This window comes from Mustela lutreola, chromosome 2, assembly GCF_030435805.1.
Source record: "Mustela lutreola isolate mMusLut2 chromosome 2, mMusLut2.pri, whole genome shotgun sequence".
Lineage (NCBI taxonomy): Eukaryota > Metazoa > Chordata > Mammalia > Carnivora > Mustelidae > Mustela > Mustela lutreola.
The window spans coordinates 7373337-7393577 of NC_081291.1; the positions used below are offsets into that span (position 1 = coordinate 7373337).

Here is a 20241-nt window from a genome sequence, read left to right on the forward strand (position 1 = left end):
GGTTGCACAAGTCTGTGAATATACTGAAAACCATTTAATTGTATACTTTAAATGGGTGAATTATATGGTAAGTGAATTACATCTCAATAAATCTATTTGAAAGAAAACCTCAACCCAACATCTAACCCCCAATTCAAGCTACCTCAAACCCAACTCTCATCTTAACTGATGCTGTCTTGACTTCCCAAACTGCCAATCCCCAGTCCCCATTCACAGCAATCCCTACTTACCTCTACTCCGTTCATCCTACTTCCCAAATCGACCCTCATTCATGTCAATCCAACATCTAATTCCAAACCCTAGCTTCAATCCGCTGATTGCCCTACCTCCAATTCAGCAGATTCCATCATCAATCCACAACCTCAGACTCATTCAACTCACTCCAAACCAACCTCCTATTAGACTGATCTTCAAACCATTTTCAACATATCTCACCCAACCCCTACCTCCCAGTATCCAGCACACCTCAAAGCTCCTCTTCTAATTCAATCCTCTCTACCCTCAACTCAGCTCCTGAATGGCCACCCAGATGTTTCACCTCCAGTCATTTTTTTTTTAAGATTTTATTTATTTATTTGAGAGAGAGACAGTGAGAGAGAGCATGAGCGAGGAGAAGGTCAGAGAGAGAAGCAGACTCCCCGTGGAGCTGGGAGCCTGATGTGGGACTCGATCCCGGAACTCCAGGATCATGACCTGAGCCGAAGGCAGTCGTCCAACCCTCACCTCTAGTCATTTTTATCTCAAACCCAAACCACATCCCACGTCCCCTCTTTTATTTATTTATTTATTTATTTATTTATTTTTTAAAGATTTTATTTATTTATTTGACAGAGAGAGATCACAGTAGACAGAGAGGCAGGCAGAGAGAGAGAGAGGGAAGCAAGCTCCCTGCTGAGCAGGGAGCCCGATGCGGGACTCGATCCCAGGACCCTGAGATCATGACCTGAGCCGAAGGCAGCGGCTTAACCCACTGAGCCACCCAGGTGCCCCCCACGTCCCCTCTTGATCCATTCCCACACCCTCAGTTCAGCCAGCGACTCCAGGACTAATCAAGGTCAACGTGGAGATCTAGCTATCCTCTCTCCCTCTTTCTTCTCCCTCCTTCCTCTCCTCTTTCTTCTTCAAAGTTTGAGGTCTTCCTAATAAGTTCACCATTTTTTCCAGCTTTATGGACACAGAATTGACGACATACGATATTGTGTAAGTCTACAACATACAACCTGTTGATTTGATACACTTGCATATTGCAAAATGATTACCATGATAGCATTAGCTAACACCTGCGTCACCTCACATAATTAGCATTTCTTTTTTATGGCGAAAACATTTACGATCTCTCTTAGAGATCCGGCCACTTCCAACTTTTCTTCTAGGGACCTGCATTGGTAAACAGATCCAAAATCTCCAGGGAGTGCCATTATAATCAGATGCTCCCCAGCTCCCAAAGCCACCTGTACCCAAAGACCCAATTAAGAAGGTGGGGGCAGATACCGCAGGTGACCCAAGAGCCTGACCTTAAGAAGGATGTAGCCAGCACTAGATGAAAGACACAGGGACACAGTTCACTGGTTTATTCTCAGACTTGAGATGCCAAATATGCCCTATGGCCCTGGAGGGGAGGGGAACATGCTAGAATCCGTCTCATCATATCCCAGCCCTCCCTAAGGAGGAAGCAGATTAAATATACAACAGAGGGGAATTTCCCTTTTCATCCAGACCCAGGTATAAATAGGGCAGCACCATTAGGATCCTGATTCACCCCCACCATCTTGGCTCCTATCCCACCTGGCATGGCAAGGTGCATTTGGGGAGATATGGGTGGGGGGCGGTATTCAGAGCTGTGCAGAGGCAGCAGAAGGAGCACCCAGCTCAGTCCAGGGAAGTCTCACTTCCCCCTGTGGTCTGACTTTAGTTCCTTCACTGTGAACCCACCTGAAAACAGGAATGAGTGAAGGGGTCCCAGCCTGGGATCAGGAGACATCCAGTGCTTAACTATGGGAAAGGGTAGCACCACAGGGTGTTGAGAGCACTGCCCAGGGGATGGGGAGGCAGGCGTGGGGGGCGTTCGTCAGCTGTGAGTTGGAAGTTCCTTGCATGGGGCATCAGGGGTAGGGAGTTGAGGGATGGGCGGGCACAGAAGGGAGAAAGAGCCAGACTACAGTATGTCAGCTACGGTGCAGTGAGGAGGAAGCCGGACCCTTGGGCCAGGGGTGTGCAGCCCCCAGCCGCCTGGAATGGAGAAGGGATATTGCTTGGCCGTGAGGAGCAGACTCTCCCCAGGCTCCACAGTCACAGGATACGATAAATATGATGGCTTCAAGGCCTCAGCACCAAAAGTACCCCATCGGGGGCTCCCTCATTGTCCCTCCCACCCCAAGAACTCTCAGCTGCTAAAGCAGACAGGGCCCAGTTCAAACCCAAACTTCTGGTTCGTCTGGCCAAAGTCAGTAGCCGCCATGTCCAACAGAGGCAGAAAGCCCACTCGGGAAGAGCTCAACTCCAAGAGGGTCTTCGTCTGTCCCTTCCGGAGCTGACCACGGGGAAGACAGAATGGCGGGTGAGCAGGAAGGCAGCCAAGGTCCCTCCCCACTGCGGCCAGCCCCTGCTCCTCCCCTTACCCGGCAGCCATCATAGGGGACAGTGATGGTGGCCGCTGCCATCTGGTTGAAAGACAGCTCCTCCCCGTTGGCTCCGAGGAAGCGGACGGAGCGGCTGTGATCGCCTGCAGCTTCGTCCAGCCACCCGGCAGAATTCTGGCAGGAGTAGGTGAAACTCTGGCGGGCTGTGGCACTCAGCAACTTTAGGAAGGTCATCTGAACCACGCTCACCGGGGACCCATCAGCGTCCACATAGGAGAACTGGGGGTGGGACCAAGCAGGAGGTGAGAGTGCTCCATTGACCCCTACTTTCTTTCTAAGGAACCTACCTCTCAGGCTCTCCATCCCCCGACCGACCTGCCCCTCTGCCTCGCCCCTTCTCTGGGTGGGCCCACCAGCCATCCAGCACCCACGGGTGCCTGGCGAGCCCCGAGGCACTCACACGGGTTTGCTGAGCACTTGAAATGCACCCGATGAGGAGGAAACTGCTTAAAATGTTAATTCATTGTTGGATTTTAAATTATTTAATGATTTTGTTTTACTGTATTTGATTCATGACTAATAACTGAGGCTCAATCCAGTTATCAGAAAACTTGGGTGTGGAACAACTTGAGTATACACGAATCTACCTTTTCAACTGCAGATTTTATGAAATCTAAGTACGGATCAAGAGCTTCCAATGAAATTTAGTATCCAAATTACGACGTGCTATAAATGTAAAATACGCATCAGACTCTGCAGAACGCGGAGGGAAGGAATTTAAAATGCCTCAGTAACCTTTATATTGATATGACACTCTTTTAGATGCACTGGGTCAAATAAAATATATTATTAACGTGTCATGGGCTTGAGATAACTGGCTGGTCAATCCGTTTCTTCTGGCTTCCCTCTCTTCTCTGTATCATTTCCGAGTTCCCCGACTGATGTTTTCTGGAATCCTATCCCAGGTAAAGTACTTGCAACTGAGTCTTTGTTGAAGGGTCTCTTTTGAGGGAACCCAAACCAAAGTACCCCCACGCTATATTAAGAGCTTTGTTTCTTTGGTTATTGTCTGCCTGTTTCCTTGTTCAGCTTCATGAAGTCAGGAGCCGTGTTTTATTTGCTGCCACATTTCCGGTGCTTAGCACATACATGTATGTTACATAAACAAATCCCAAACTGAACCCAAGTTCCCCCGCCCATCAAGGCTGTTCTTCCTCTCACTTACAGATCTCAGACTCCCTCCCAGGCACCCACCCGCCCACCAACACTCTCCTCCCTGCCCTCCATCTCAGCAATGACTAGGTCCTATTGACTTCCCTTCCAGAAGTTCCAGGCCATGCCCTCCTCCCCACCCCCAATAGCAGAAGCTCCAGCCTGGACCACCTCTTCACTCTCCCAGACCAACATACCAGTCCCCTCCACCCACTCCACCCTTACCAGTCCCGGAGGCACTCTTCTAACAGAGATTAGATTTGGGTCCTTCCTTCACTTAAACACATTCTATGGCTCCCTTTGCCTCACAGGTCTTTCTGGGGGGTGGTAAGCCTAACCCTCACCTTCCTACTCCACCTCCTTTCTTAATCCTTTCTTCATACTTTCTTTTTTTTTTTAATATTTTGTTTGTTTATTTATTTGACAGAGATCACAAGTAGGCAGAGAGGCAGGCAGAAAGAGAGGAGGAAGCAGGCTCCCAGCGGAGCAGAGAGCCTGATGCAGGGCTCGATCTCAGGACCCCGGGATCATGACCTGAGCTGAAGGTAGAGGCTTTAACCCACTGAGCCTCACCAGACCCTCTTTTTTTAAACTCTGGGCCTTCATGTATGCTGTTCCCTCTGCCTGCAACACTTTTCCTTGTCCTCCTTAACTTGCTGACCCAACTCATTGTTTAGGCTTCCACTGATCTGTGACTGCTACCAGGAAGCCTCTGGTACTTCCAGCACTGCGTCTGGATTTCCACCATACTCTGCATCCCCTCCATCACACATCTAATGCTGCCCCTGCCCCATCTGCCACCCCCACCAAGCCTGCAATCACCATGAAGGCAGGGGTGAGTCTTCCCTGTTCCTTTCAGTTCTCATAGCCTCTCCTCCAACTCCCCCTGCACCAGTTCCCACCAGTTTTCATACTATCCCCCCCTTGGCCTCCAGCAACTCACCTTCTTCCCTCGACGGAATGTGCTATACCAGTTTCCTGGCTTTTCCTTGGACCAGGAGGCCATTTTTACCTGGGGACAAGAGGGGTGTAGTGAGCATAGATGCCCCGGGTGCCCGCGAGGTCTTTCCTGCATTTACCCCACACTGAAAGTTGCAGCCTGTATAGCCAGGACTCTTGGGCTGTTCTCTCGCCATGGAGGTGAGCTTGGCTGGTGCATAGGGCAGCCCAAGGGACCAGGGGTCCCTGTCCTCTGAATGCCCTCTGAAGCAGCCCACAACCCATGACTGACAAGATTGGTGGATAAATGCACGCTCCCGCTCCCTCTCCCTCTCCGGCTGTGTGGGAAATGCAGTCCCCCCCCTCCCACGTCCCCCAGTAGAACTGAGCTTTTAGTGCCCAAGAGTGACATTTTAATCCTCATTGGCCGCCTCCCCCAGACCCGCCCACTCCCCCCCCCCCTTCTCTCCTGGTGCCTCCGAGATGTCCTTCTAAATTAATGACCTGCCCTCAAATCCTTGTCTCAGGGTCTGTGTCTGGGGAACCAACTCTGGATCATTCCTCAGTCCCCTCCCCAGCCCCTTTGGGCAGGAGGAAGGTGAGCTGGTGGGAACGGCTCAGGTCTCAGGGACCAGCAACCATTTAGAGGTTAAGCCCTACATGACTTGGGGGTCTGAGCTTGTCTAAATTCCCATCGGGATGGGGGGGGGTTGAGCTCCTACCAAACCAGGGCTCTGACTAGTCAAAAATAAGCAACAAGACGGACATCGCCGTGCCTTTCTGCAGGGTCTGTGCTGGCTGCAGATCTTACCGGCCGTGGAGGAGGCATTAGCACAGGCCCACGTGCTGCCTGTATCTCATCACTGAGCCTGACACGTGCGTCAACACCCCGATGGTACAACCATCCTGAGGCAGATACTGTCTTGAATCCCATTTTACAGATAAAAACAACTGAGGTGACACCTCTCTCCCAACCCAGCGTTCTAGAGCAGAGGCAGCTTGCCTGCTGCCCTCTGCTGCTCAGCCCAGTGCTGGGGCTGGGAGGCTGAGGGCTCCTGATGGAGCACCCCCGTATTCCTGGGGAACCAGGTGGTCTTCCCTCCCAACCCACAGAGGGCAATGAATCTGCGGGCCTATGAGGTAGCAAGTCAAGAGATGGTGGTTAAGGGCTGGGTCTCTGGAGCCAGCCTGCCTTGGGGTAATCCCATCACTTCTCTGCCTTAGTTTCCCTCTCTGGGGATGATGGCCCTCGCACCCCACACCAGGTGGCTGGGACTCAGTACAAATGCAGCTAAGTGCTCGGAACAGTCTGGCACATTTATCCCCTATTTAAAGGCTTCCACCATTTCTGTTTTCTGAATCAGGTTTTTTGGTCTATCTTTTCTCACGGACGGTGAGCCCCATAAAAGCAGAGTTTTGTTTGGTTTTTTATTCTCTGCTGTAGTCCCAGCCCTTCACAGGACTTGGCATACAGCGGGTGCTCAATAAATGTTGGCTGAAGGAAGGATAAGGATCCAAAGGCTGGTATGCGCGGTTGGGCAGGGAGGGGAGATAGGGGATATAGCTTCGGTGGTGGCAGAGGGGTTGAAGTGGTTTCCCGAAGCCCCCTTTCTCCCTCGCAACCCTCCTCCTCCAGGCACTCACCATCTCAAACTTCTTGTCGGGATAGAGGCAGGTCTCCCCTCCCGCAGTGAAGTTGCAGAAAACCCTGAGGGAGTCCCTCGCACAGCCCTGGTTGGGGTCAATCCAGTATTCCCCTGCCGCAGAGCCAGGTCGGTGAGTGTGCACGGGCAGGACCCCATAGGCTTACCGCCCGCCCCGCCAGGGAGGGACCTCACCATCAGGCAGGTGCGGGTGGTTGCGGTGTAGCTCACTGCACACAAGGCCCGGGCGCTCAGCCGTGCCAGGAGGGCGCTGCATCTGCTCCAGCTCTAAACTCAGCGACGTGAGTGAGGCCAACACCTCCTCCAGGCCGCTCTCCAGCTCCCCTGGGCCTGGGAGAGAGCGCCGGCGCCTGCGCAGCCCGTGCAGCTCAGCTCGGGGACCCTGAGCAGGGGCGGGGGATGGAGGAGAGGTGAGCAGAGATGCAGGAGAGACAGGAAGAGGGACAAGCAAAGATGAGAGAGTCACGGGAGGTAAAGAGACACGGGTTGGGGGGGAGAGATAAGAAAGGGGAGAAGGGGCCGAGGAGATAGGCCGACAGAGACAAGAGAGAGATAAACGGGAGGGAGAGATAGAAAGACCCAGAGTTGGGGAAAAGCCGAAGTAATAACACAATGTAAGAGAGATTCACAGGGGAGGTAAAGAAAGCGGAGAGAGAAAGAGGGAGCGGGAAGAAGAGAGAAACAGAGACAAAACAGGGGAACAAGAATTTGGAATAGAGACAGTAAAAGGCCAGGAGGTGGAGAAAGACAGGGAGAGAGAGATGGACGGGGAGACAGAGCCAAGCAAGACGAGACCCATCAGAGCCCCCAGGGGTATCCGCCTAAACCCCCAACACAGCCCAGACCCCCCTCCGGCTTTCAAGGCACCTTCTTCCCCACCTGCATGCCACAAACACCTGCTGTGGGCTCCACCCAGTTCTGGGAGCTGGGGGACCCAGGGGAACCCTCTAACATACTCCCTGGGGAACTTACCGGGGGGCCAGGGGGACCTGGGGGGCCAGTGTCACCACGGGGACCAAAGGATCCCTGTAGGGAGAAGTCACTGGGGAGTGAGCTCTGTCTGTGGAGACCCCTTCCTGCCAACACACATACACGCTCTCACACGCACGCAGTCTCACACTCACACACGCAGTACCGGAGGAGGGACGTGCACTGCTTAGCACCAAGTATAAAATGCACATTTTCTTTCCGTATCTTAACATCTCTGAAAGCAACATCTTAACATCTTTGGCAAATCTCAGTTTCCTTGTCAAAACTGCTTTCGCTCATAGTAGTTTCTAAAATAATGGCTCCTGTTAAAATTGATGGCATCTTAGACTTGATAAAATACAACGGTAGGTGTTGAATAAATATTCAGTGAATGTGTGATTGAATGAACAAACAAACGCATGCAAAGGCACCGAGGTGCGGTGATGTTGAAAGGGGGCGGGAAGCCAGGATGTAGGGGCCCAAGGGACGGCATTTACTCACCGGGGACCCCTTGGAGCCTTTCTGTCCCAGAGGACCCTATGGGGTAGAGACAGGGAGGGCTGGAGTCCCAGCTGGTCCACCATGGTGACCCCACCCCACAAACCCCTCTTACTCACCGCCACGCCTGGGGGCCCAGGGTGGCCCAGAGAGCCGACGGGACCAGGGAGACCCTGAAGAAAGGAACATCGAGGTTATCACGGATGGGGTTCACCCCTATGATCCAGGCACATCCCCCAGACAAGCCTCTAGTCCCCTCAAGAGAACAAGCCACAGACACAGCCTCTGACTTGTAAATCCCCAGATAGAGGCCCCCATTTTCCCCAGACACGACCCCTTTCATTCCAGACCCCAGCTTCCCAAATGTGCGCTCTCCAAATGAGCCCCAGTTCTGCCTCCCCACCCACCCCGTCCTCTGAACACACTCTTCCCGCTTGGGATAGAACTCACAGGTTCTCCCTGGGGGCCAGGGGGGCCCTGCACGCCTGGCAACCCCTGATCCCCTTTCTCACCAGCTTCCCCGGGGGGGCCGATGAGCCCAATTAATCCGATGTGGCCCTGTAAGACAAAAGAGGCACATATGGGGAAAAAAATATGGTGGGGGGGGATGCTTCTAGAGCCTTGGGGTTGTGGGTGTGGGAGCAGAGGAGACCCCAACCTGCCAGCCCTCCGGCCAGGGAGGCAGGTGAAGGTGGAGGAGATGGAGGTAATTGGGGGAGAATAATGGAAGGTCGTATCCTTACCTTTTCCCCCTTGAGGCCAGCATCTCCCTTCAATCCTGGAAGACCAGAGGGCCCCTGGAAGGAGGGGGAGGCTCAGTTAGTGAGTCTCAAACATGAAATCTCAAGGTTCATGTGGGTAATTAGGGGAGAGTCAAATGGGAAATTACTCGGATTTCAAGTGGGAACTACCAGGAATGTGATTATGGTCAGGAGAGAGGAGGGGTGACCAGGGATAAGGAAGGAGTTGGAGCGCGGTAAATATGAACAGTCAGTGGTGAGAATCAGTGTGGAAGGTCAGGGTAGACTAGCAAGATAGAGGGTCAGTTTGACCTATCAAGATGGAAGGTCACTGTGGACAGTATGAACCACCAAGATGGAGGGTCAGTGTGGGTGGTCGGTGTAGACCATCCAGATAAGTGATCAGAGAGATGGTTAGTACAGATGGCCACGGTGGACTGTAGGATGGGTGGTCAGTGAGGGGTCAGCTTGCACCACCAGCACCCACAGTCGCTAGACGGTCCCAGGACACCCAGTGTGGTTCTCAGTGCCAGGACATCAGGGACAAAGAAGTCTCTTACCAGGGGTCCAGGAGGGCCCATCTGTCCAGGTGGTCCCAGGAGGCCTGGTTCACCCTAGGATGAAGCCAAACATGGGGACGCTGCCCTCGGCCAGAGCTCGGTGTGAGTGCCCTGGCCTCCACGCACACCCCCGACGCCCACCCCCAGCCAGGGTCAGTTGCTCCAGATTGTGGTGAGAAACTATAAGGGAGGAGCTGACCCCACCCCACCCCAACCCTATTCCCACCCAACTCACCACAGGGCCGGGGATCCCTCGAAGACCCTCAGGCCCCACACGACCAGGGGGTCCTCGAGCCCCGACTGGGCCTGTCATCCCTGGGGGACCATCAGGACCTGGCTCCCCCTAACAGAACAGGGCAAGGGAAGGGCCAAAAGAGTCAGAGGGAAACTTCCCCCTGACCTCCTGAGGGAGGGGGAGGGAACGGGGGCTCCTGTGTTGATGGCCGTTGATGGCCCAGCTGTGGGTCAGGCATCAGCACAGGGACCCTTCCCTGGCTGGGGAGGACTCACCTTGGCCCCTTTCTCCCCTTCTCTGCCTTCTCGACCCATGCGGCCGGAAGGACCCTGAGGAGGCAAAGAGGATGTGGGGGAGAGGAGCTTTAGGGGTAAAGGGAGCCTGTTGGGGTGACAGGGGTCTGTGGGGGTTTAGGGGGGCCTGTGGGAGTGAAGGGAGGCCAGTGGAGATGGGTGGGGCATGGGTGGGCCCAGGAGAGCCAGGAGGCGGGTCTCACTCACCCTCTTGCCAGGAGGCCCAGGGGGGCCAGGTTCCCCAGAAGCCCCAGGCGGACCCTACGAATACAGAACAGCACCAGGATAGTATTAGCTCATGTTGGTCGAGCGTGACGAGGTTTTAGGACGCCTCTGACCAGACGGCCTCCCCCATACACCACGCCAACAGCTGCCATCTCCCGCCTCCGCACTGGAGTCGCTCATGTTCCTGGGGAAGCCCCAGAGAGGCGAGGCAAGGGCATCTACAGGGCCCTAGGCATCTCATCCACCTACTTCTCTGTCCCCCAGTTCATTCCAGTTCACCCATTCACCCACCCACCCACCCCCCCCCCACCAGCACCACATCCTCTGCTCCGCCACTCACCGGTCCACCAACATCACCAGGGTCTCCCTTCTCTCCCGGGGAGCCATCGATACCCTGTGGGGTAGGCAGGGGTTGTGGAGGCACGTAAGGATTTAGGGGTGAAACATGGGGAAACGTGAGGGTTATTTGCTCCACAGACCTTGCCTAAGTCTATGGAGGGTGGAGATATGGGGACAGAAATAGGACTATATGGGGGCTTATGGGGGAGTAGGGTTCATACCCACCGATACTCCAGGGTCTCCGGGGGGTCCTAGATCTCCTGGGAGCCCAGTGGGGCCCTGGAAGACAGAACAAGGACAAAGCACCTCTCTGAATTATCGGGCATTCATTCATTTATTTGCCACATGAACTGTCCCCAGACACCGCCTGGGCTGCTGAGGATATGCTTGTGAACAAAACACAAAGTCCCCCCCCCCCCCATAGGGTGAACATTCTAGACTCTAAGGTGTACAGGTGCTGAGCTAAACCCATGACACACATCACCTCACTCCGTCCTCCAGGCGCCTCCCAGCTCGGGACTCACAGGTAGGACTGACCCTCCGGAAAGGGGTCAGATCCAACTTGAGGTTCCGCAGACCCTGAAGGTCCTCACTGCCCTCCCACCCCAGCCCAAGCCCCACCATGATGGTAGGAGGGTCTCAACCTCCACCCTAAGGCCAAATCCCACATCAGCCCCAACTCTGGGCATCTATCTCAGCAGTTCCAACGCTTCCAGAATGATTCCGTGTAGAAGCAAGTTGTACCCATACAGTGAGCTATAACCATCATTCGTCAGTATTCAGTCATGTTCTGGATTGCCTGGGGAATCAGCACACTGGAGGAGGAACCCCTCAGTAGAAGCTGGGGAGCAGGTTCAAGAGGATGCAAGTGCCCCTCCCCGATCTCTCCCTCCACTTCTCCCGGGACTCACCACGCTCCCTTTGGCTCCATCCTCTCCAGGGGGGCCTTTCTTGCCTGGGGGTCCAGCAGCCCCAGATGGGCCTGAGTCCCCCTTTTCACCAATTTCTCCCTTGGGCCCCTTTGCAGAAAGAGTCAGAGGTCAGAGTCAGTTGGGACTCTTCAGAAGTCAAGGGTTAGCTTCCCTGGACTCAGGAATCGGGAGTGGTCTGGGACTTTCCTGGGGTCAGGGGTCAGAAGAGCCTAGACTGTCCAAGGGTCAGATGTCGAAGGCATCTAGGGTTTATTCGAGTCAGGGGCCGGGATGGTCCAGTTGCTCAGAGATCATAACCAAGGCTGGTCTAGCCCCCATGCCATGCTGGAGTGAATTAGGAAAGGGGATCCCTCCGGGAAGTTCATCCCCCACATGAACCCCCACATGAACCCCACAGTAGGGTTCATGGTTTGGACCCAAGCCCCCACCTGCACCCTGTAGGTGTACAAGCTGAAGAACTCTCGGTAGCAGCCCTATCTGAGACCTTCCGGGGCTTAGGGATACCTATAGGTCTGACTCAGGCCTGCCCAGATTTCGTGAAGGTGGCCCTAGATGCCCAGAGGTCAGGGATTCCCTGAGACGTGTGCAAGGGTATAGAACACAGTCACTCACAGGGATGCCTGGGGCTCCTGGGGGTCCTGGATCTCCAGCCTCCCCTGGCTCACCCTGCAGGAGGCAAAGTCAGGGTAGGGAGAGCTCTGATTATGAAGGACAGGGAGGAGCTCCCCAGAACAGCCATCCCCAAGCCAGACTGGCTGTGCCTCCCCTACCCTAGGCAGCCCCCTACCCCCTCTCTCTCACCTTCTCGCCCACAGCGCCTGGCTGACCAACTCCCCCAGGCAGCCCTGGAGGGCCCTGGAGAGACAGCAAGCAGTAGAAGTGGGACTGTGGGATCCCAACAGCCCCTTTGGGGGAAATGGAGGTCCCCACCTCTCAGACATCCTGCCCCACCCACCCCCCAGCAAGTCTTCACCTCTGATCCACTGGGGCCATGGGGACCCCTAGGCCCTGGAGCTCCGTGGGGACCCTGTGGGACAGTCAGAATAGCATCCAGTGACCTCATGACTCCCCAAAGGCACCACTAGCCACAAACACCATCCTTAATGGCCACCAATCACCCACCCTCTTCTCCCTCCCACCTTCCCCAGGTTGTCCATACCATGGACCCTACATCTCCAACCTCCCCTTTCTCTCCAGGAGGGCCTGGCAGCCCCTGTGGAAAAAAGAAGAAAGATTGGAGTACAGAGTGCAGGGAAAGAGGCCACATCCCCAAACTCAGACACCCACCTGCAGGCCAGGAGGGCCAATCACCCCCACGAAGCCTCTCACTCCATCATCTCCTTTCTGCCCAAAGAGGCCTGGTGGTCCCCTGCGTCCCTGAGCCCCATCTGCTCCCTGGAGAAGGACAGAAGCAGGGTACAAGCGGGGTCTGAGTGAAGAGTTGGAGATAGGCTCTGGGTCAAAGTCAGGACCGAGGTTAACAATTACAGTCAGGGTTGGGCTTAAGTTTGGAAAGGGTCAGGGTTGGACTTGGCATCGGAGGTGCAGGTTAAGGGCCAGATTTTGGGAATTAAGTCAAGAGCTGAGTCAAAGTTTTCACATGGGCATTGGGTGGTGAATGGGCATTGGGTGGTAAGTTGAGGTCAAGGTCATGATACGGCTGAGATGGAATTTAGGGTTGGGTTTGAGATTGGGGCTGAGGTCAGATTCAAAGTTTGAGTTCAGGTTTGGGGTCAGCACTGGAGGGTGGGTCAGATTTGGGGTTAGGGGTAGGATGGGGTCAAGGTTCAGATTTAAAGATAAAGTTTGAGTTAAGGTCATGGATAGGGTTAAGACTGGGCCTGTGAAGGCCTTCAGGATTCAGGTTGAGATTGGGATTGAGCCAGATTCTGGCGTGAGTTCCTATTGGATGTTGAGTTTGGAGTTGAGTTTGGGTCTGGGTCATGGTGGAGGACACTGTCCATTCCCACCTGTGATCCAGGAGATGGTCACAAAGCCAGGAGCACTCACCGGGGAGCCTGGGTGTCCCATAGGACCCCGTACTCCTGTCGGTCCAGGTGGGCCCTGGGGGAGGGGACACAGCCAAAAAAAAATCTCAAGTTCAAGATTAGGAGGACCCTCAAGATGACAATCACTCCCTCCCACTCCACCCACCAGGAAGCAACAGCTTGCTTCCCCCACAGCCCTGTCTTCCTAGCCATCAACTGATGGGGTCAGACACAGACATCATCCTGAGCTTGGCTCATCAGGACTTTTCCCCAGAAGTCCCTCCAGGGACTGAGCTGGCTCACAGACAGACAGTAGGCACTGTGGCTGAAGTCCTGGGGGAAGCTGGAATGCGATGCCTCAGAGCCTCCCAGAGTCACAGACAGAGAGAATGATGCCATCAAGGAAAGGGAGAGGAGGAGGTAACCACCTCAGCTCCCTCCCCATGCTCTCGAGATCCCAGCTACCCCCCCAGCCTCCCCATCCCTCTGCCTTCCCCCAGGACCACCTCCTTCCCTGGGGCCCCACACTCACCGCATCCCCTTTGTCGCCTTTGCTCCCTTTGTTACCAGGGGCACCCACTTCCCCCTACAGGGGAAAGAGCATGAGGGGAGGACCAACTTGGACTCTCCGTACCCTGAGCCCCTGAGTCCTGCCCTCTCCGTGAACGCTTACCTTGTCCCCATCCTCGCCAGAAGGACCAACAGCTCCAGGGGGTCCGGGAAGCCCCAGGGGGCCTGGGATCCCATCTTTGCCTGCGGGGCCAGGGGAGCCACGCTCGCCCTGATGGGGGAGTAGATGGGGGTATGTCAGGAGTCAGGGCAGAGGAAAGGTCCTGGTATGTGGAGTCCTGAGGATGCTTGAGGAACGCAGTGGGCACGCACTCACCGGGGACCCCTTCTCGCCTGCAGGGCCAACAGGGCCTTGGCCTCCGCTTTGGCCAGGAAGCCCAATGCCTCCTGCTGGGCCCAGTGGACCCCGCTCCCCCGGGGAGCCCTGAAAACAGGGGTAAAGGGTCAGGAAAAATAGCAAAAGTAGTTCTCACTGATAGAGGCCTTTCAAGCTGCCTGGCATTGAGTCAGGTCGATACTGCTCTCTTGGCCACTCTGTGCCCTTCCCCACAGCAGCCAGAGGGACACCTGAGTCGGGGCACACACATCCCCCTGCTCACCACCCTCCATAGCTTCCAGCTCACTCACGAAATGGGAAATCCTCCTGGTAGCCCCCAGGCCTTGCACAACCTGCCCCATTACCTCCTGCCCTCTCTGCCTCCTATTGACCCCCTCGCTCCCTTCCTTCCAGCCACACAGGTCCCACCGTTGCCTCCAGCATGCTGCGCACACTCCAGCCCCAGGGCCTTTGCACATGCTAGTCCCACTGCCTGGAACGCTCTTCCCCTATATACCCACACGGCTCCTCCCAAACCTTCCTCAGGTCTCAGCTCCAATATCACCTTCTCAGGAGGCCTTCCTTGAGCAGCTCATTTCAGCGGCTCTCTCCCTACCCCCCCTTCTCCGTGCTATTCGTGCCACTGATTCCTTATCTCCCCAACTAGAAATAAGCTCCAGGAGAAAGGAGGTCTTTCATCTGTTGATGTCTGGCATGCAGGTAAGTAAGTGTGGGATGGATCATCTCACGGATGGGGCCATGTCACAGGTGAGAAAACTGAGGTCATGGGTGTGAGCCTGTTTGACACCCAGGACAGGGGACTTAATCATGGCAATGTCCAGCTCCCTAGATGCCCCAAGGCACCGTCACCCTGTTTCCCACCCAGCAGATGGGCTTATACTTACATTGGCTCCAACAGGGCCTGGGGGGCCTTTGTCACCCTTTAAGCCAATAGGTCCCTGAGGGAGGAGATGATTCAGTTAAGAGATGCCCAAGGGTGTGCCCAGGTCCTGTCTTCCTTCTGGGGGCTCACAGTTCCCCACTTCTTCCTGGGCACTGAAGGTCAGGGGTCTATCTCCTCCAGGTCCCGCCTGCTGTCATTCCTTTACTTTCATGGTTGTCCCCACCCAGGATGCCACCACCATGTCCCTCCCCAGAGCACCCTTCTCCTTTTCTGCTTCAGAGTCCAGCCAGGTACATTTGGGGGGGGGGGTGGCAAAGGATACTCACTGGATCCCCAGGGGCTCCTTGGGGGCCGGGGAAGCCCCTGGGACCAGGTGGTCCTTCCTTCCCAAGAGGTCCCGGTGGCCCCAGGTCCCCCTGCAGGAGGGCAGAGGAGGAAGGTCAGGCTCCAGAGAAGGGGTGTTTCCTCCTAGTCTGTGAATCTGGGGGTGATTCTGAGCCTTGGGGTGGCATGGGGCCATTGGGAGACCTTTGGGGCCACTCAACTTGAGATTTTCCAGGGGGTAGCGTCTCACCTTGACACCCTCTCTGCCTTCCAGGCCTGGAAGACCTTGTTCACCAGGAGGTCCAGGAGGGCCTGGGGGGCCCCTCTCCCCCAGAGGTCCTGCGTCTCCTGTCTTCCCCTGAAGAGGAAAGATAAGCTTATCTTGAACGGAGGTGGCCCAGCATGGGGGAGGGGGCTGTGGGAGATGCGCTTCCCCCCAGATATCTCCCAACTGGTGCAAAACTGGGAAGACCTGTGGGGTCCATTCTGACCTGAGGACCCACGACACCAGCTGGTCCAGGTGGGCCTGTCTGACCTTGGAAGCCCTGGGGAGAAAAATTAAAAGGGGTGTCCCATGGGAGGAAGAACTAGAGAGCCTAACGGGGTCAGGGGTCAGAAGTCCAGAGGCTACGCACCAAGTCTCCTCTCTGACCAGGGTGCCCAGGACGCCCATCTTTCCCCTGGGGGCCCTGGGAACAAGGTAGGACAGAGACAAGCCATGACTAAGCAGTCTTCCCACCCCCTGGCTTCCCTCCAGGCCACCCCTAATCAAGATGCACTCACTTACAGGGGGACCCTTTGGCCCAGGAAATCCAGGAGGGCCTTGCAGACCTGGGAGGCCCTGAAATGGAACCAGAAACCACAGCCTCACCCCTCCTGCCTGGCCGTCTGAGCCCCGCATTAGGACAAGCATACTGAACACTTTGTGCACACCGGGCATGGAGCCAGACCCGTGACACACACTCAGTCATTTCCCGTGTCACCGCAGCCCTTTACGGCGGGGACTGCGTTTATTCCCATTTCATAGAGGGAGAAAACAAGGCCCAGAGAGGCTGAGTGACTTCCCCAAAGTCACACAGCAGGCAAGTGGCAGAGCTGGAACTCACAGCTCCCAACTTTAGAGGCTGTTCCTTCCACCGTGTCACAATGCCTCCCTCCCTCCTGGGTTTGTCTCCCATCCAGAAACACCCACACTCACCTTTTCTCCTGGGAACCCAGCGGCCCCATCCTGGCCCACATCGCCCTAGGACACAGTGCATAAGATTCAGGCTGCAGGACAAACCCAACTGGGAGGGCTTCGGGAGGACATTGGGAAGCCTGGGTGAGAGGGCCCACGTGGGGGCCTGATCACCCGCCAGCCCATACCTTGGGGCCTGGTTGCCCGGTGGCACCCGGCTGCCCCCTCTCTCCGCGGGAGCCCTGAGTAGAAAAGAAGCAAAGATTAGAAGCGAGAGGGTGGGGGAAGCTAGGAGGTGAACCCGAGTGCTCTGGGCCCCTCCCTCTGGGATCCCTTCTTGCCCTCCCAGGGACACCAACATAACCCTAACCCTCTCCCCTGCCTGCCTGCAGAACCTCCCCCCCTCACCCCACCCCCACCCTCGCCTCTCCTCCTGCAGCCCCTCCCTCCAGCCCCGCCCCCTCCCCCAGGCCAGGCAGAATGGGGGAGCCATCTTCTTACGGGTGGTCCCCGCTCTCCTTCCAAGCCTGGCTGCCCCGCCTTCCCCTGGAAAATGAATCAGGTGAGGGGGAAGCAGAAGAAAGCGACGCTGCAGACCTGACACACACAAATGCTTCCAGGCACAGACCCAGAAAGAGGTCTGCTGCACGCTTTATTCACAAGCCTTTCTCTCTCTTTCTCTCTCTCTCTCACACACACACTCACACACACATCGTGCGAAGATCACAGACACCCAGTTACACCTGTGAATGCATCTACAGGGTCCAAACACAGGTGTGCCCGCCCAGAAGGACACCCACTTATCCCAGACTTCATGCCGCAGCAGCACACGTTGGGTGACCCACAGCCTCGGATCGACACCTGGAGCTCCCCATGCAATCTGTTCCTTGCACATGTGCACACTCAACCTAAACACACGCACACACGGATTCACAGGACACGGTCCTTATAAGCACAGCGGTACCCACAGATTCTTGTGTGTAGACACCGTGTCCGCAGACACAGGGGCCACACACCCACCATGCACGTGTTTGCACGCCATGTCCACAGACACACGGGCACCTGTGAGCATGTCCCCACCCTTGCACACACACATTTACCTCTGCGGTCACACACATGCGTGCAGGCCCGTGTCCTTGCTGACCGCAGGCCCACAAGCTGCAGCCCCCAGACCCCATCTGATCACACTGTGAGGCGTGTGCCCACTGGCACACGCAAGCATGTGGGCAGGGATGCTAGGTGGGGTCACCTACGTGGGCCCTGCCCTGTGTATGCGGGTATGTGTGCAGACAAGTGTTTCTAGGCTTACATGCAGCCACCCAGGGGCCTCCCCATTGTCCCGCAGAGCCACACATGTCATTCTCCTGGCCAAACCCTACCCTCTCCCCTGACCCCTGGATCACGACTCACCCGCTTCCCTTTTTCTCCTAAAGGTCCCAGAGGCCCAGGAAAGCCAGTAGATCCCTGAGTTGAGAGAATCAGAGAGAAAAGTTGTGGGTAAAAAGTGGGTGGTGAGTAAAGTTGACCCCTCACCCTTCAGCCACTCCATCCTTTCCAGAAGCTTCTTTGGTCCTTCCAGCCCCATCCTCCTCCAAGGCTTCCTCTTTCCCTAGCCTCAGCCCTTGCTCATTCCACTCCCGCCACACTGGCCCCTCCATGCTTTCAGGCACACTGGTACACTCCTGCCTCTGGGCCTTTGCACTGGCTCTTTCCTTTGCCTAAACTGCTCTTCTCTCAGGTCCCCACAGACCTGATTCTTCATCCTTTGGGTCTCATTTAGATGTCAACTCCTTAGAGAAGCCTTCTGCCACCGTCCTGACCACCACACCCTCCAAGTCACTTGCTGTCTATTACATTGTCCTATTTTGTTTTCCCAAAATATTTATATTGAAACAACCTTGTTCAGGGCGCCTGGGTAGCTCAGTGGGTTAAGCCTCTGCCTTCAGGTCAGGTCATGATCTCAGGGTCCTGAGATCAAGCCCCGCATAGGGTTCTCTGCTCAGCAGGGAGTCTGCTTCCCCCTCTCTCTCTGCCTGCTGCTGCTCTGCCTACTTGTGATCTCTCTCTCTCTCTCTGTCAAATAAATAAATAAAATCTTTAAAAAAAAAAAAAACAACAACAACCTTATTCACTTGCCTACTTACTCATTGTCTGGTTTTTCTGCTAGGAGACGCTGCTCTAGTCTTATTCCCCTCAACCTGGTACAAAGTCAGAGCTTACTTGATATTTGTTAACTAACTGGCTGCAGTCCATGCTGTCCTGCCCATCTTGGAGGCACCCTCCATCCACCCAGGGGAGGACATCACAGGCTCTGCTATCTCCTCCCGTTCCTCACCATGTTTTGAATCCCAGACCTATCACTAGACTAGCTGTGTGGCCCTGGACAAATGGCTTACCCTCTCTGGGCATCAGTTTCCTTACCTGTAGCCTGAGGATACCAATAATACCTCCCTCACAAGGTTTTGGTGAGGCTTAACTAGGATAACGTATAGAAAGTATACATGGCATGTGGCATACAGTAAGTGTTTATGACACATTAGCTGTCATTCTTCAAGCTGATTATTACTGACTGCTATGGACCAAATATTTGTGTCCCCTCAAATTCATATGTCGAAGCCCTATGCTGAAGAATGGCATTTGGAGGTGGGACCTGTGGGAGGTAAGTAGGTGGTGACAGTGGAACCCTCATGAAGTGGATCAGTGTCTTTAAAATGTTTTTGTTTTTTTTTTTACTTATTTACTTGAGAGAGAGTGATCGGAAGACAGAGAGAGCATGAACAGGGGGGAGGACCAGAGGGAGACAGAGAACCAGACTCCCTGCTAAGCAGGGAGCCTGACATGGGGCTCGATCCTTGGACTCCGGGATCACAGCCTGAGCTAAAGGAGGACACTCAACCAACAGAGCCACCCAGGCACCCCAGATCTGTGTCTTTATAAGAAAAGGAGACTCAGGGTGCCTGGGTGGCTCAGTGGGTTAAAGCCTCTGACTTTGGCTCAGGTCATGATCCCGGAATTCTGGGATTGAGCCCCACATCGGGCTCTTTGCTCAGCAGGGAGCCTGCTTCCCTCCCCCCTCAACCTGCTTCTCTGCCTACTTGTGGTCTCTGTCTGTCAAATAAATAAAATCTTAAAATAAAAAAAAGAAAGAAAGAAAAGGAGACTAGATCTCTCTCTCTCTCTCTCTCCCTCCTTCCCTGTCCCCATCTCTTTCTCTCTCTCTTTCTCCCTCTGTCCCCCTCTCCCGCCCCAACCCCACCATTCGAGGACACAGAGAGAAGACAGCTGTCTGCAAACCAGAGAGTCCCCACCAGAATCCAACCACGCTAGCACTCTGATCTCAGACTCCCAACATCCAAAAGAGTGAGAAATAAATTTCTGTTGTCTAGGCCACGCTGTCTCAAGTATTTTTGTTATAACAGCTAAGACAACAACCTCAACTTAAACAACACATCATGCCTTCTGCCGCGTGTTGCTCGCTGTCCAAAACACATGGACTGGACTTGGCGAAGAGGCTCTGCTCTAACTCCCATGAACTCCTGCTCCAGTCGGTTGAGTTCTATTCTTAGGTATGGTGCCTTGAGTTTACTCCCCAATCTGTTTGTCAGTTGCCCTTGCTACTGGAGTCATGTGACTTAAGGAAAGTTTACAGAACTGATGGGATGCAGAAAGGAAAAGAACGATGTCTACCAAATCTAAGTTAAATGGAAAAGACTCAATAAAAAGGGAAGTCACTAAAAAAAGTCCCATCAGATGAGGCATGCACAAGATAACTGCCAG

General features: G+C 54.8%; 1 protein-coding gene across 3 annotated transcripts in view; it reads right to left on the minus strand.

Annotated features, from left to right (window-relative positions):
* Positions 1-1556: 1556 nt before the first annotated feature.
* Positions 1557-20241, minus strand: part of COL5A3 (collagen type V alpha 3 chain) — a 36613-nt gene continuing 17928 nt past the window's right edge. For 2 of the 3 annotated variants that reach the window (XM_059159904.1, XM_059159903.1), the window contains exons 32-67: positions 17875-17928; positions 16966-17010; positions 16653-16706; positions 16486-16530; positions 16075-16128; positions 15923-15976; positions 15779-15832; positions 15538-15645; positions 15290-15379; positions 14965-15018; positions 14060-14167; positions 13847-13954; positions 13706-13759; positions 13196-13249; positions 12473-12580; positions 12345-12398; positions 12159-12212; positions 11987-12040; positions 11798-11851; positions 11165-11272; positions 10479-10532; positions 10255-10308; positions 9897-9950; positions 9672-9725; positions 9397-9504; positions 9162-9215; positions 8605-8658; positions 8312-8419; positions 7981-8034; positions 7865-7900; positions 7367-7420; positions 6569-6776; positions 6375-6487; positions 4735-4803; positions 2619-2858; positions 1557-2530 (exon numbers count right to left, since the gene is read on the minus strand). In XM_059159904.1, coding sequence (XP_059015887.1) covers positions 2384-2530; positions 2619-2858; positions 4735-4803; positions 6375-6487; positions 6569-6776; positions 7367-7420; positions 7865-7900; positions 7981-8034; positions 8312-8419; positions 8605-8658; positions 9162-9215; positions 9397-9504; positions 9672-9725; positions 9897-9950; positions 10255-10308; positions 10479-10532; positions 11165-11272; positions 11798-11851; positions 11987-12040; positions 12159-12212; positions 12345-12398; positions 12473-12580; positions 13196-13249; positions 13706-13759; positions 13847-13954; positions 14060-14167; positions 14965-15018; positions 15290-15379; positions 15538-15645; positions 15779-15832; positions 15923-15976; positions 16075-16128; positions 16486-16530; positions 16653-16706; positions 16966-17010; positions 17875-17928 — 2829 coding nt within the window. In that variant the 3' untranslated portion in view covers positions 1557-2383. Of the gene's footprint in view, positions 2531-2618; positions 2859-4734; positions 4804-6374; positions 6488-6568; positions 6777-7366; positions 7421-7864; positions 7901-7980; positions 8035-8311; positions 8420-8604; positions 8659-9161; positions 9216-9396; positions 9505-9671; positions 9726-9896; positions 9951-10254; positions 10309-10478; positions 10533-11164; positions 11273-11797; positions 11852-11986; positions 12041-12158; positions 12213-12344; positions 12399-12472; positions 12581-13195; positions 13250-13705; positions 13760-13846; positions 13955-14059; positions 14168-14964; positions 15019-15289; positions 15380-15537; positions 15646-15778; positions 15833-15922; positions 15977-16074; positions 16129-16485; positions 16531-16652; positions 16707-16965; positions 17011-17874; positions 17929-20241 lie in introns of those variants that run through there. The other variant, XM_059159905.1, reaches the window with a different exon arrangement.